This window comes from Pezoporus wallicus, unplaced genomic scaffold, assembly GCF_028554395.1.
Source record: "Pezoporus wallicus isolate ANWC-B61680 ecotype Strahan unplaced genomic scaffold, APGP_CSIRO_Pwel_v1 contig_10012, whole genome shotgun sequence".
NCBI classification, from domain to species: Eukaryota; Metazoa; Chordata; class Aves; order Psittaciformes; family Psittacidae; genus Pezoporus; species Pezoporus wallicus.
The window spans coordinates 201,933-218,059 of NW_026638213.1; the positions used below are offsets into that span (position 1 = coordinate 201,933).

The 16,127-nt window shown below is 53.8% G+C and overlaps 1 protein-coding gene across 13 annotated transcripts in view; it reads right to left on the reverse strand.

Annotated features, from left to right (window-relative positions):
- TSPOAP1 (TSPO associated protein 1) overlaps positions 1-14,523 on the reverse strand; it is a 66,098-nt gene extending 51,575 nt beyond the window's left edge. For 4 of the 13 annotated variants that reach the window (XM_057409935.1, XM_057409944.1, XM_057409940.1 and 1 more), the window contains exons 1-2: positions 13,884-14,512; positions 251-358 (exon numbers count right to left, since the gene is read on the reverse strand). In XM_057409935.1, the coding sequence (XP_057265918.1) occupies positions 251-358; positions 13,884-14,177 (402 nt within the window). In that variant the 5' untranslated portion in view covers positions 14,178-14,512. Of the gene's footprint in view, positions 1-250; positions 359-13,883 lie in introns of all 13 variants that reach the window. The other 9 variants (XM_057409938.1, XM_057409945.1, XM_057409939.1 and 6 more) reach the window with 6 other exon arrangements.
- Positions 14,524-16,127: the final 1,604 nt, after the last annotated feature.

A 16,127-nucleotide genomic window follows, 5' to 3' on the forward strand; every position in this document is an offset into this window, starting at 1 on the left:
AAGAGCAGCTCCGCTCTGTGCCACAAGGAAGAGGTCCTGCTTGAGCCAGTGACGGGTGCAATGTGAAGGTTCCCAGGGGAACCAAAGCACCCAGGCCCCCTTTCCCTCTGGCCCTGCCCAGCCCATCCCATGTGCCAGCATCTCTCGGAGCTGGCAGCACACAACAGCTCGCCCCAGCCAGGACTCCCTCCCCATGGAGCATCTCGTGCCGGCAGCCGGCCCAGGGCCTGGGGCTGCATCCTCTGCTCACCAGCAAGCTGTTCTCCTCGGCCAGGCTGGAGCAGCGGTGCCGCAGGTCCTCCAGCGCGCTCAGCAGCTGCGTGTTCTGGCTCACGAGGAAACCATAGTCAGCTCCGCTCTGCAAAACAGTGTGGGAGATGCAAGGCAAGGCCCCGGACAAGGGGGACAGGGACACCCACCCTTGGCAGCAAGCCCAGCCAGGCTGTGGGGGGAAGCTGGCAAGGTCGGGGTGCATGCAGCGAAGGGGTAGGGTAGGACGTGGAGGCTGATTTCAGGAGGGAACAAGGGGCTGCATGTACTTTGGAGCACTAAAGGCCTTTAGGGCTGGGCTACATCACTTGTGGGTGACAGTTACCATCTCCATAGCATTTAAGATGCTTTCAGCTTGCACCTGAGGAAAAAGCCCAAGCCCTCAGGTCATCCTCAGCCACTTGTGCCTATTTAACAGGCTGGAGAGGTGGGACCATGTGAACCTCATGAAGTTCAACAAGGTCAAGTGCAAGGTCCTACCCCTGGGTGGGGCCAGTCCCAAGCACAAACACAGGCTGGGGGATACTGGATGGAGCAGCCCTGAAGAGAAGCACTTAGGGCTGGTTGGCAAGAAGCTCCCCGTGCACTGACTGCGTGTGCTGGTTTGCACCTCCAGAGCGTGAGCAGCAGCTCAGAGAGGGGATTCTCCCCCTCTGCTGCACTCTGGGGAGACACCCCACCCCCCCCGGAGTCCTGATCCAACTCTAGGGACCCCCTTTTCCCCTTTTGACAAGGGCCTGTAGGGACAGGCCAAGGGGAATGGCTTTAACCTGCCAGAGGGGAGACTGAGATGACCTCTTAGGCAGAAGCTGTTCCCTGTGAGGGTGCTGAGGCGCTGGCACAGGGTGCCCAGAGAAGCTGTGGCTGCCCCATCTCTGGCAGTGTTCAAGGCCAGGTTGGACACAGGGGCTTGGAGCAAGCTGCTCCAGTGGAAGGTGTCCCTGCCCATGGCAGGGGGTTGGAACTGGATGAATTTTAGGGTCCCTTCCAACCGAAACCAGGCTCTCATTCTATGATCTAAACTAGCTCCAGTTAAACACTAGCAGAACTAGCAAGAGCCAGGCAGGCAGAACACAAGCCGTGACACTCCAGACTCATGTGCTGCTCTCCATGGCTCAGGGACTCAGCAGCCTGCAGCACTGCTCAGCTTTTGGAGGTGATGAGAGCACCTTGCCTGCTTTCCCATGCCACAACCCAGGTTTAGCCTAGGAGTCTGGCCCTAGGCTCTGCCCTCTCTATGTCTGTGTCTTCTCTGCTTGGGAAGAAGGCAACACACCAGATTTTGCAAAACACCATCTTAATTTTGTCACATCAAAAGCAGCAGCAGCTCTGTTGAGAGCTCTCTTGTATATAGTCTTGTGGTTACTGCTTCCTGCTCAGAGCAGCTCGCCACAGGCTCACTGCTGAAGCAGGCTCCCAGAAAGTATTTTTGTGCCTTAGCAAAGCTTGTAGCCAAGCTATTGCTTCACAGCTGCCATGTGGCAGCACAAGCTGCTCATCCCAGGGAGACCCAGGCAGATGTTCCCAGTGCTCAACAAGTCTTTGCTGGTGCAGCCAAACAGCCATGACCTTCCCGGTGCCCAGCTCTGCTCCTGCAGTATGCAAGTCAAGGCTATGAGAGAAAGACCCCTCAGCTACTGAAGAAATGCTGCCCAAGTTTCTCGATAGCAGGAAGCTGGACAGGCAGTTCACAGCACTTGGGTGCTGCTAAGCTCTAGGAGGTCTGAGCCTAGCTGAAACTCGCTACACTTTTGAACAATACTGTATTTTGGCTTCTAAACCATGTCCATTGGGGAAATAGGGCAGGAGACCAATGCTACAAAGTCCACCCCATTGAATCCCCCAAGCATGGCTGCCATGACCATGCCATGCCTCTCCCAACCTCTCACACCTTTATGGAAAAACCTTGGCAAAGCAGGGAGGGAAAACACAACTGAAGGAGGCTGAAAACAGAAGAAACCCCTCAGAAGCTAACACCCAGCCCTGCCCACCAGCCTCACATGGTGTCCCAGGTCCCACCAGCCCTCTAAAACACCGGGAGGGGATATTAAGTGCCATGAGCTGTTAGGCCTTTGGCAAGTGGTTTCTAGGTGTCCATCCTGCAGAAATCCCAGGGTTTGAGAAAACTGGAGTGACAAGCCCCATGGAAAGAGATCATGCTGCTTTCCACTTGTGGGAAATCAACATTATTTTTCCTCTATTCTCTTTTTCCCTGCCTCGGGCACGCAGGCACAGTTGCGGCCACAGCACCCCAGCAGCTGGGTGCTCTCCAATGACTCAGGGCTGCTCCCGAGGGTGGTTAGGGCAGACACAGGAACCAAAGAACTCCCCAAACTCAACAACCTGCAGGCATCCAAATGCTCCCTTGGGAGCCACACACCCTCCCTGGTGCAGTGCTCAGAGACCCAGTATGAGATCCTGCAGCATTGGTCCCATCCCTGCAGGAACAGTGCAGTGTCCCAGAGAGTATTTCCCCCATTGGCAGCTCCAGGAACAGCCAAGTGCTTCTTCGGGCTGGGCACCTATGCAAGGGATGCTGTGGGTGCTGATGGGGGGACAGAGCAGGGTGGGTATATGGGGGGGTGATGGGGGGATAGGGCAGGGTGGGTATATGAGGAGGGGGTCCTTCCAGCATCTCCTGTGCTGTGTGTGGCAGCACCTTAGGCTGTTTCACTGCCACTCCCAGAGCCAAGCAGGCAGCCCCTGGAATGAAGTCAAGATGCATTATTTCCATCCCCTTGATGCTGCTGAGAGGCCTCAAGTTTCCTGTCCGTGGTTCCTTGCACTGAGACAGGCCGAGCAAACTTAGCAAGTAACTTCTGTGCTTGGGGTAGGAGCTCGAGAGCTTTTACAGAGGAGGTGATGTGCTCCTGCCTCTCCACATCAGGCAGGCAGGACGTCAGGCAGGCAGGACTCTGACATCCTCAGCTTCATGTTTCTGAAGGGGTCAATTGGCACTTCCAGCATGGCAGGGGGATCTTTTGGGGACCTACATTCAAATTTCTGCATTTGAAACACCATTTCTGTAGCTATAAAACAACATCATCATCAGGCAGGATGCAAAGACTCACAAGCTCTCACCCCAACCCCAGCAGGCCACTCGCAGCCAGTTCAGCCCAGGTTTTGTGCCAGGACTCAGAGCTCATGATGTAGCAAAGACTGGGATCTCCTTTCCAGTCCCCTGGGGGTTGCAGGATGCCTGGGTGAAGTGCCGTGGAGCAGGAGAGTGTGGCTGTGTGCTCCAGGCTGGGACCAGGCATGTAACCAAGCCTCCCTGCTGGCAGCACATCCCACTGTTGGCCACAGCTCCTTGGGACTTTGCCTGGAGAGGCACAAGGGACGTCTGCAGCAAGAAGACATGGAGGCAGGAGATCCCTGCTGAGCCAGGATGTCTGTCCCACACTGGGACCTCACCACCCAGGGAAACTTTGCCAAACCTTCTCACCAGCACCAGCTGCATGGGCTGAACTGTCCTCCATGGCCACATAGAGCCCGGAACTGACAGACTATCTGGATGTCATCCCACACTCATTAAACATTCATTTCCTATAATGAAATAGCTTTTAATTTATTGACCACTCTGCTGTTCCTTAAGGTTCCCACTGCATGGTGCAGCCTGGCTGCAGGCCACACTCGGTGCCCCCACAAATGGTGCTTTTTGAAAGGAGCTGGAGGAAATCATTAGGGAGAAGAGGCAAAGAGGCTTCCCCCAAAGATGGAGGCACGCAGAAGTGCCATCAGGAGCTGAAATCCAACAGCATCCCTGAGTCAGGGAGGCTTTCACTGAGCTGGAGACAGCAGGAGTTAAGGCTGAGCTGACACTAAGGGTCTCCAGGCAGCCACGTCTTCCAGAGCAGGAGCATCCTTGGCCACTGAGTTAACCCAAGTGACATGTTCTCTGCTGATGGTGGGAAATGATCTAAAACCAGAGCAAGGCAGAAGAGCAGCAGGGTGCTGAGGAAGCAGACAGCACCTCCCCTGTGCAGTAGGCATATGGCTGAGAAGCATCCTACTAAAGGGAAATCGTCATCATCAGTCGCCTCTTTTGGCAGGTAGAGCCCAAAATACAGTATCTTCAGGATGCACTGAGAAGGAGCAAACAAAGAAAAGCCTCAGCGTGGCAGCTGCAAGAAAGCTGCTGCTTTCTCACCTCAACATTTCACAAAGCACCAGAGCTGCGGCAGCTCTTGCAGGGAGAGGTGCCCAGCCAGGCTGCTAAATGGGTCACACAGCCAAAATCCCCCTGGAGCACCCAGCATCCAGCACAGCCTTTCAGGTCCTGTGGAAAACTTGCAGGAAGCCATTTGAGGGACAGTAAATCAAACGTTGGCAAGGACAGCCGCTGCCTGCAGCGCTGCACTGCAATGCGGCTGCCGGTGCCTCGCAGCATGGCCTGGCGCGGGCTGGCAGAGAGGGCTTTCCCCCACGCCAGCCCTGGGGAACACGCCAAAGTCTGAGCCAGCCTGGCTCCAAAATCCCTGTGGAGAGCCAGGCAGGGAGGAGGGGTTTACCTGGTGGCCCCATGAGCACGAGGTTTCTGGTGGCCTTGGAAACAGGTGGTCTCATGCGTGATTTTAAAACATCCAGAGTTTCAGGATGTATAGGATATACAAAATGTACAAACATACAGGATGTACAAAATGTCAACGTGTCCCTGCAGGGAGTCCACTGTCTGCAGCAGATACAGGTCCAGCTGCTGTGTTTGCTTAGCAAAAGCAGTCTCAAAACCACCCTCCTCCCTTTGCAGACACCTTGCAGACCTATTTCCTAGGTGAAACTACACCAGCTCTCCTGCTATCTTGGATCTATTAGACCCACCACTTCTCCTTCATTTGAAATGATTGTCACCAAGCCTCCACCATGTCAAAGCCCTTTAGCTGCTCGTTCCAGCTGACTTTGGTAATTAGTTTCCTTAGCATCTCCATCCTCGACACCTGAAAATGAAACCTGTCACTGCCAATCAATTTTCTTCTCTTCCATCAGGTTTCAAGGGAATCAGCTCCCTCACAGAACAAACTCATTTTTCGTAGGCTGCTCTTCTGCAGTGCTCTTCATGCAGTGCATGTCAAAAGCAAGACAAAAATAGCATCACCTCCTGTTCGGTCAGTGAGCAAGAGCAAATCCAGCCACTGCTGGCCCAGCGAGTGTGCCTCACACCGCGGCAAGCACCATCCCTGCAGAGGTACAAGGGATATTTCTGTTAAAGATATGGAAGAAGTACAAGGCATGCCTGGGATGCCGTTGGGGTTATTCTGCCACTCCTTCGATAGGCTGGCTGTGTCCCACAGTTCTGCTTCCTTCTTTTTGCACCAGGTTCCTGACTGCAGGCACTTCTCTGTTCTTCCGTTGACTTCATGGTACTTCCCCACCAGCTCCTCACCCCGTGAGCTGCAAACTCCCATTTCCATGAGTCAGCATTTTCTCCCGCTGCCTGTCCCTCTTCCAGTCTACTACTTGCCCTTATTTATGTGATTTCCTCATTTGTCTGATTTTTATCACCCAATGAAACAAATTCATGGAAGAAAACATCCATCCGAGGCCATTAACTTCAAAGATACAGCCTCCAGCATGGGGTATGCTGGCTCCACAAATTGCAAGATACTAAGAGAATATTCAGAGAAACATTCACTATGTATTTGCTCTCTCTTACACTTTCCCCAGGCTTCCTCTCCTGCATGCTTTCTGACCACTGACAGCTCTTCATGTGTTCCTCACAGTGTATCTAAAATGAGATCTGCAGCTAAAACTGGAGTCTCACAAATTCAGGTCCTCTCTATCTTTAAACCTCCTTATGGAAACACCATCATCAATCCCAGGAAAACAAGCCCAGCTACTTCAGGAGGAGAAAAATCAGCTCAGCAGCCCTGATTGCCCTGGCTCAGCTATCTTTCAATGAGCTCAGCTTCTCCAGCCTCCTAACCAGAGAGGAATGAATGCTCCTGCAAAACTGAGACAAGGAGTAATGTGAGTGGAAAATAAACTTTCAAGCAGAGGCAGAGCATCAGGTCTCCAAAATGCAAGGCTGCAGCCGGGTCCAGCATGTAACATGGTATTATTTCTCACCTTTACAGCAGATCTAGGGGTTTTGCAAGCAGAAGAGAGAAAATGACACTGCAATACCACACAGCTGCTGGAGAAGCAGCTCTGAACCGTTCCTGATGTACTGCGCACACGTTTCCTCATCTTTCACAATCAGACACAGAACAGGGCAGTCAGTGGAGAGGGACAGGGGATTTGGAGAAACCCTTTCCTTCCCCAGGGAGCAGTGCCCAGCACAGAGACTCACAGCAAGGGGTGCTCACAGGGATGGACCTGATGGGGACTCTAACAGAGTGCTGCTCAGGGTACAAGTGCTCATCTGGCTGAACAACTGCTGGTATCATCAGTCCTTGGCTTGCTCCTAGCCCAGCTTTGCAGTGTGGTGCAGAGACCTGTAACCCACACTCCTTCCAGCTGCCTATTTCCTGCCTAAAGCAGAAGCATGACAAAGTGCATGTGGCCCACACAGGCTTTCCCCAGCTGTGACCCAACCTCACTCCACGTTAAACACAAATGGTTTTGCCACCCCAGGATGTGTGCAGTCAGACACTGCTGCTGCCAGCTGCTGGGATAGGATCCATCCTTGGTTACCAGATAACCTGCAGCATGGGGTTATGCAAAGCAAGCTCCTGGAGTCTGACAACAGCATCACCTTCCTGCCCCTGGGTTGCTCTGTGAACCCTGGGCACCTTGTCGGGTCTTTTCCCACCTAACACCCTGTGAGAAAGATGTCTGCATTTCATAGGACAAGAAACACGTACAAAGCCTGTTCTGTCAACTACCACCTTAACACTGGTGTACAAGCTTCTCTCCTGTCTCTTATCAGCTTTCAGAAAGATTTGGCCTAGCTCCCCTTCGGTAAAGCAGGACTGTACTCCATCCCCACCATGGTCAGGGAACATGAACAGTGTCTCTGTTTCGTTGCATGGAAGTGCATGAAAGCCAGCCTGTATATCAAAAAACATAGTTTGGTTGTAAAATTCAGGTGCCAGGACAGCCATAGCAGATTTTTTTAGGTGCTGCTGAGGAAGTCACTGAACCTGCAGAGAAGTGGGCTCAAGCAACAGAATTTCCACTAGAAAAAACCAATACATGGAAGAAGCGGGAAGTAAATGTGTTAACATCTTCAGCGCAAAACCAGAGACTTCGCAACCTCTGCTCCTTGTGTACTCATGCACACTGCCAATCATGTCAGCTAAAACAGGAGTATTGCCTTCTATAGACATTTTAAGGGCTTTTTGTTGTTTAGCTCTGAGCAAAGGTTAGCCTGCAGCTCCCAGCACTGCAGGCTCAGGCCCAGTCAACCCCAAGGTCTTTGGGGAGCATCTGGACTCTTTTCAGATGCCGCAACAGATAATTCTATTTTATGAGCTTGCATAAGAAAGAAGAGTAACAACCCAAACTGGGGAAGAATGATAAAATTCAGCTCTTCCCAGGTTTGGTATTTTGATGGCTGGAGCTGGGGAGATTGTTCTCTGATATCTCATCTTTCTTGTAACAGAAACTCTAATCCAAAGAAACACTCCTTAGAAAGGCCTGAGACTGTGCTACTGATGAATGCACTTGGGAACCAAGCAGCTGTCCCTGAGCTGTGTGAGGGCTTCACCCTGGAAAGCCACTGAGCTGTGGTTCAGTAAATCCGCTCCCCATACAGAGGTGCCAGGGCTCTCTAACAGGATCATGGCTTGAGAAGTTAATACCGGGTCTCCTTCCCTCCCCAGAGCCCCAGCAACAATATTTGTAGTCTCATAAATTTGCTTTATTGAGTGGAGAGACTGGATTACCTCCTGTGTGCAGCTTTGAAGAGGCACATGTACTTCTCCACCTTGGAAGATACGTCAAGGAGCTGGAGTGACAGATTTTGTGTGCACAGTTCAGTTTTTGCCCAGATATCTGCTTTGCTCTCCCCCACCTCTTCTTGTTTGCAAAATCACTTGCAGTTTCCCAGGGGCCAAGAGTATCCTTTCTGCTCGGTCACATTGGCTTAAAAACTATTCTAGATGCCCAGGCTCAGGCATGCCAGGAACAGCATCCCTTGCCCCTCTCAATGAAGAAAGAACTCATTTGTGGCAATTACAGATTTTGTCCTGGACTGAGAAGCTCCAAATCTCCAATGGCTTTAACAATTAGCTAAAAGAGAGAGAGTCAAAACTAAGCCCTTGAACCTCTCACAAGGGCCGGAAGTGCTGTCAGTATGGAAATCATAGAACCATGGAATGGTTTGTGTTGGAAGGGACCTTAAAGCTCCTCCAGCTCCAACCCCTGCCACGGGCAGGGACACCTTCCACTGGAGCAGCTTGCTCCAAGCCCCTGTGTCCAGCCTGGCCTTGAACACTGCCAGGGATGGGGCTGCCACAGCTTCTCTGGGCACCCTGTGCCAGTGCCTCAGCACCCTCACAGGGAAGAGCTTCAGCCTGAGAGCTCATCTCAGTCTCCCCTCAGGCAGGTTAAAGCCATTCCCCCTGTCCTGTCCCAACAGGCCCTTGTCCAAAGCTCCTCTCCAGGTTTCTCATCGGCCTTTCTAAGCACTGGAAGCTGCTCTAAGGTTTCCTGGGGCCTTCTCTTCTCCAGGCTGTTTTCCATTGAGTGGCAAGAGCAGTGGAAGAGTTAGTAATTGATGCCCAGAAAGGTATTTTCCCAAAACTGCTTAAGCAGATGGCTGGGATACAGAAAGCCTGCACCCACAGCAGGAGGAGGACAACGAGGCTGCCAGTACTGCACATGACATTTTCCTCATGTTATTCCAGCAGGAAGGAAGGCTACAGCAACAGGACACCCAAAACAAGGAAGCAAAGATATTGGCAAGACCCCTCACCAAAAATTTACAGAGGGTGAAATGAGAAAGATGCTGAGGCGAAAGGTCACAGTGCCACAATGGCCAAAACCAACGTGGTGTGGCAACCCTGTCCCAATAACAGTTAGTCATCACCAGTCCAGAGGAGCCAAGGACAGAGTGAGGAGGCAATGGCTCATCCTCCATGTCCCACCAAGTGACCTGGCCAATCCATTTGGACCTGTCTTTGTACAGAGAGTACAAGCTTTCTCAGAAAGACAGTTAAAATGAGAATTACCTTTCCCTTCAGACAGTATCACTTTGCCTTTTCTTCCATTGATTCCTACAAACAAAGTCCCCCTGGCTCTCCATGGCAGGAGCTCTCTGTGCTTGGCTGTGCAGTCACAGTGCTTGCAGAAAACAGCACTAGGTCATTTGCATGAGGCTGAGCATTGCCAAGACAAGAAAAAATAATTTACTCAGATTTTGAGCAAGATGAAGGACGATCTTTTCCTAATTGGGATTGCAGGACAGGGTGTCTGTAACAGCAAGAACTGGCTTCATTGCCCAGGAAGACCTTCTTGCCCTACTGTTATCTTTTAGTCTGCTGACCTACACTTTCTAGTCAAGGGCACAGCTCTACCTCAGACATTAAATTAATAGTTTTTCATCTTTGCCAATGGACAAATTGGAGCTCTGGAAAGACCACGAGTTCCTGCAAAAGGCACTGAGCTTATTAAGTGCAGCTTGGCCTGAACACTTGACATGGGGGATCTTTACCAGCATTTTATAATTCTTACTTGTCTTGGGTTCAGCAGTAGCAGCCAGTTTTCTCCTTCTTAGTAGTTGGTGCAGTGCTGTGGTTTTGACTTTCGGCCTGGGAACAGCGCTGATAACACCGATGGGTTTAGTTACTGCTCAGTAATGTTTACCCCGACCAAGGACTTTCTGAGTCTCATGCTCTGCCAGGGAGGAGGGGAAGCCGGGAGGAAGCAGAGACAGGACACCTGACCCAAACTAGGCAAAGAGGTATTCCATACCACAGCACATCATGCCCACTATATAAACTGGGGGCAGTTACCCGGAAGGGTGGGATCACTGCTCGGTCGTGCTGGGTATCAGTCGGCAGGTGGTGAGCGGTTGTATTCTCTTCCGTTGTTATTTCCCTTATCATTGTTATTATTGGTGGTAGCAGCAGTGGTTTGTGTTATACCTTAGTTACTGGACTGCTCTTATCTCAACCCGTGGGAGTCACATTCTTTCCATTCTCATCCCCATCCCTCTGGGAGCAGGGAGAGGAGGAAGGGGGGGGAAGTGAGAGAGAGAGCTGTGTGACTGAGCTTAAACCAGGACATTACTGTATCTTTATTTTGTGTTATTAAGCCCCACTGGGAGCAACAGGTTCTTTTGTGGATATTTAAATTCCTACTGACTGGTCTAAGCATTGGTTTAAGCATTTTTAGTTGGGTTTTATGGATTTATTGAATATTCTCAGCTCCGTATGACCTCAAGGGAAGCTGAGGCTTGGCTTTTAAGAAATTCAGATCCAAATCAACCTCTTGAGATTGAGAAGTAGTCATGATAGCCAGCTTTTAGCACCCAGAAGTGCTCCTTGCTTATGTGGTTCATGGAGCACCAGAACAGGGATGTGGTCAGTCCTTTCTGGAAGTGCAGCTGGCAGGCTGGGGGGAAGAGTAATCCTGGAAGGGAAGGATGCAGGGAATATGCAGAAAGTGAATGACCTTGCTCCTCTCCCTCCTCCAATTTAGGGTGCCAGAAGAGACCTTTCACTTCAGCAACCTGCTCCCAAACCATCCTGTGTTTCCAGGGCCAAAGCAGATCCCACTGGAGCAGCATTCCATAAGAGATGCAGACAACGGAGCTCTTGTGGGAGGTGCTCTAAAATCTGTCTGACAGCATTACAGGAACTTTCCAGCTTCCAGCCACACTGTATCTGTGCCACTTTAACCCCATTCTTTCTACACAGACATTTTTCTTCTTTGATATTCATTATTCTGACTGGGATCCTACGGCTGCAGTACCTGGAGATTCTCAGCAGGGAAGTAATTTCTTACCTGCTGTGTCCACATAGCGAATTTGGAAAGCAAGACCAGAGCAATTTCAAGAGCCCAGGACCAAGAATACATCTATGACAGCAAGCCACCAGGTAGCATCATTCAGTGGCAGCATAGTGGGACACATGACTCTGCAGAGGAGCTCTGCAGTGAATTGCAGGATACAGGGGCACACAACAAATGGATTGGAAGACATGGGCACAAGTTGCAGCAAGGGAAATTCCCACCAAAACTAAGGCAAACATCCCTCTCCACAAGAGCACTGCAGCCTCAGGACAGGGTTAGAGAGTGGAGGGATCCCAGCCCTTAGAGGTATTCCCACACCTGCCTGGTCAGGCCCTGGGCAACCTGCTCCAGCTCTGGAGCCAGCCCAGCTCGGGACAGGGGTAGAATGGGAGGCTCGCCCAGCCCATCTCTCAGACTCCAGAGTTCCCCTTGCCAGTTCCAAATGGGAGAGGGACAACAGCTCTCAACCCTGTGCACTCAGGAAGGACCTGAGCAAGAAAGCAGAGATTAACCTGACCTATGGATAGTCTGAATTTCTGCCTATGGACTGTCCCTGAGGGAATGGCAGAGTGATAGCGGCATAGGCTGGGACACGCAGCAAGAGCTTCATCATAAAATCAACATCTTTAATCAATTCTGTCAGCAACGAGCCCTCAGGAGGCTCTTCCCTGAGCTAGGAGATTACACCCTGGAGACAGCTGTCCTGTTTGCATAAGGTACCTCAAGGACAAATGTCCTAAAGGAATCCCAGCTCCAGCAGCAGGACACCCAGTGCCTGCGTGTTCCAGGCTGGCCAGGAAGAGATGTGTTTTTGGAGGAGAGCTGTGTCAACATCCCCTTGTCCCCAGCTGTGACACAGCACCTTGCTTCACATGAAGTGGGTTTGAGGATGTGGCTTCAAGGATGTGGCTTCCACAGCTCAGCAACACTTGTCCTGCTGGGGCCAGCAGCACTGTGGTCCCTCCTGGGCCTTTCACATCACTAAAGCCACTTGATTTCAGGAGACGATGCTGGGAATTTCTTTTTCTTTTCCAGGAAAAGACAAGTTACCCTTTCTGGGGATCAACATCAGTCCTAAGGATGGCACTGCCATGGTACCACCAGCACTACCACAGTAATATCACGGTACTACTGTGTCACTACCACAATACATCAGAATACCACCAGGTACCACAGCACCATCGCTCTGACAGCATCGCTGCTCTTGATACACCATCAGTACCATCAAGTACTACCTTGGTGCTACCCTGGTGGACTGGTACTGTGATACTCTCCCCATGCTGCTGCCAAAACCCCATGGGAGTGGGAAGGGAAATATTAGTCACCCATCAAGCCAGGACCCTCCAGGATCATGGGGAAACACACAAAGCAGTCTAAGGACCAAGGCAAAGTGGATGGCAGGTGCTCAGCAGTCACCAACGTGGAAACCAAGTGGGATCCTCACACACTCCACCACCCATGTGAGATCAGATAGAGCTGTTGCATGGCCCCCACCCCACAGCAGCACCCACAGACACCCCTTTGAACCAGCCACCTGTTCCCAGCCATTCCCAGCCTTCCCACGTAGGCTTCCCCAACAAGGCACAGTCCTACCCATCCCCTGTCAGCTGGCTCTCAGGAACAGAAAGAAGACAGTGTTTGACACAACTGATTTGACTCTCAGGATGGAGAGAAAAGAGGATTGGGACAAGAAATCCTTCCCATTCTGCTGCCCCATTTTTTGACTGGGGTGTTTCTGGAATGTCCAGAGGCTGTGGTCAGGGGCAGACTGAGGACTGTGTGGTTCTGTGGAGCCTTTCCCTGAGCATCACGATGAGCAGCCCCTCAAAAAAGCCCTATGAGAAACTGTGCTGGAGTGGAATCATTTTCACTGGGTGGGTTTCCAGCAGTGCTGTTTCTCCTGTGGGAAGGTCCAGCTTGCCCTCCAGCCAGGCTCAGCAGCACACCACAGGCTTGGCTCACAAACTTCCTCTGAAACCCGGATCAGCTCTGCTCAGCTCTTCTCCCCCATGCTCAGTAACAACAAGCCGAGAGCTGTCCCTTAAAAGGAGCTGCTCCAGGGGATCCCAGGAAGATGGCTGATTTTACCCGTGGGAAAGGAGGGCAGGCTGTCCTAAACAGGGCGAGCTGATGAACTTTTGTGGCTTGGGTCAAAGAGGTGAAACTCTGAAAGAGCCTTTTGTGCTGTTTTAAGAGAGGTGCTGCAAGGGGCCAAGCATTGCATTACCTCGAGGTACCCCGGTGCTGTCTGCATGGACAGGTCCCCCCGCAGTGGAGATGCCCCAAGCCCTCCTGGGCTACCCTGAGCGAGTATGGGATGCTCTGGAAGGAGGTGGCAGTGAATCGTCCTTGCAGAGCCATTGATGCTGCCGAAGTGAGGAGACACCGCAGGGAGGGCTCGGTGCTGGTGCAAGGGCTGTCTGTAGCAGGTGGGCTCTGCCCTGTCAGAGCTCCGGCGTGACCTGGACCAACTCCAGCTCCAGCCGGGTGGAGGCAGCTGGAGACCCCCGCGGAAGGGCAGCAGAGGCGGCAGCTCCTTTCCTCTCGTGGCAGAAGCTCTGGCAGCTCCCCACGGGGAAGGTGCTGGGGGTGGGTCAGCCCCAGCCGTTCCCATGCCCATCTCGTACCGAGGTTACATCCCCCCGATGCCTCGACGCCTCTCACCCTCAAACGCTCCCACCCGCACCCCGCCTGCCAGCAGCCCCCCGGAGCCACCTTACCTGGGGGTGTCTGTCTGTCCGGTCACCTCCGAGCCCGTCCATCGCCCTCAGCGGCCTAACGAGCTCCGGTGGGGAACGAACTCGCTGCGGGTCCGGCGGGGGGCTGCGGAGGGTCTCTGGGGACTCCTTCTGGGGCCGGGGTTCTGCGGGCCCCTCCGGCTCCGGGGACAGCCGGCAGCTCGCCCTGTCGCTGTCCCCCCTCACGCTTTCACTCGTGCCCGGGTCCGGGCCGGCGGGGACGGCATCGCCCGGGGCAGGGTCAGCGCTGGGCTCCCCGAGCTCCGGGTCCTGCATGGCAGGGACAGGGCTCTGGGCTCACTCGGTCGCGGCGGGAGCTCCCCGTGGCTGCGGGAGCCGGCACGAAAAACGCGAAGGCATCAAAGCAGCGGCGGCGGGAGCAGCCCGGGCCGCACTCCCTCCCTGCGAGGACGGAGGCGGCGGCAGCGGCGGCGGCAGCAGCAGCAGCAGCAGCAGCATCCCTGCGCCGGGGGAGGCTCCATCCCCGCTGGTTCCACCGGCTCGGATCGCAGCCCCCCCCCCCGCCCCGTACACCGTACAAAGGCTGCTGCCCGCTGCCCTCAGCCCCCCGCCGCCCCCGGCCCCATTCCCGCCTCCCGCCGGACCGGGATGACGTAGCGGAGGGGCCGGGGGAGCTGCCGGCCCCTCACCGTAGCCTCGGGCAGCCCCCGGCGCAGACGCCGCCGACTCATCAATATTAAACTGGGCCCGGTACCGGGCGGGGGGGGGAGACATCACCGCGCCCCCGGCCTCCAATAGCGGCAGCTCTGCCGGTTTCCATGGCAACGGTGGGGGAACGGGGCCCGCTGCCCGCTGGCTGCGGCGGGGGGAGGTGGGGAGCACCCCGGGGTCCTCGGTGTCCCGCACCCCAGGGCAGAGGAAGCCTCGGGACAGGACCGGCCCCACGGGTGCTCGGCTCTGCCTGAGGATGTTCGGCTTTGCCCCAGGGGATGCTCTCCTCTGCCCCAGGGGATGCTCTCCTCTGCCCCAGCGGATGCTTGGCTCTGCCTGGGTGTAATCGGCTCTGTTCCGGGATGCTCGGCTCTGCCCCGGGGCTGTTCGTCTCTGCCCCAAGGATGCTCAGCTCCCACACTTTCCCTCCGAGGGACCCAAAACTCAGCCTCCCACAACACAGCATGCTAGAAACAACGTGCTGCTGAGCCCACAGGCAGGGCTCGGCCTGCAGCGGCTGTGGTGGACACGAGGCAGAGGGTAGAGGGGAACAAGGAGTCGGTATGATCCAGAGAGACAAGAGCTGACAGCATAAGGCTATAGGAAAACAGGGCACTGCCACCTCCAAGTGGTGCACAGAGCAAGCAGTCATGTGCGCTCTCCCCCTGCCTCATTGTGTCTTTGATGAAGATCACCTCATTCATCAGGCCACAGTGTTCAGCAATACTCAAGCAAAAGCCACCAGGCCACCCTAGGGGACATCCACCTGCCCCTGGTCCCCAGCCCTGTTCAAAGCTTAACCCAAGCAAGGTTTGATGATCCCAAAACCACAAGGGGCACACACCTCACACCACTGCTAGCAGAGGGGCATTTTCTGCCTCCCCCACGTCCTAGATGTGACAGCAACCTCCAGCCCCACTGCCGGTGCCTCCCCACCGCTGGGGGTGCATTTGGCATTTCACAGCATGTTGCTCCCTTTGTGTTCATGGCTCGTGCACCAGGAGAGCCTGCTCTGGGCCTCCTGCTCTACGGGGGTGCTGTGCAGGGGACCTTCCATGCCCCCATCAGACACCACTTTGTGAGCACCTCCAAGAGCATCGTCAGCATATCCAGATGTGTACTGTGCAGATGTGTCAGCTCTTGAAATGGATGCCACTGGCTATGTGTTGTGTGTTAGAGACAGCACAGGCAAATCACCACTGAGACAGTTATTTCTCACGGCTGCTGCAAAAGGTGTAGGTGACCCACTTAGATGGAATCCTGTGCTGAGAGGGGTATCACCGGGTCTGTTTCCCATCTCACAGCATGCAGGAGTCTGCCACCCCACCCAAATCCCACCTCTCTGAGCCATCCATTTTTAAGAGCTGGGGGGAAACCCCAAGCTGGTGATGAGCAGTGAATGCAGCCAACAAACCGAAGGGAATATTCCAGAAAACTGATCCCACCTACCTGTGTTTTATGGTACCTGTGTACCTTCAAAACACCAGCTTCCTCTTCCCCTCCAGAACCAGCTCAGGATAAGACCCACCACCTCCTGCTGCTGGGTTCCCCCCA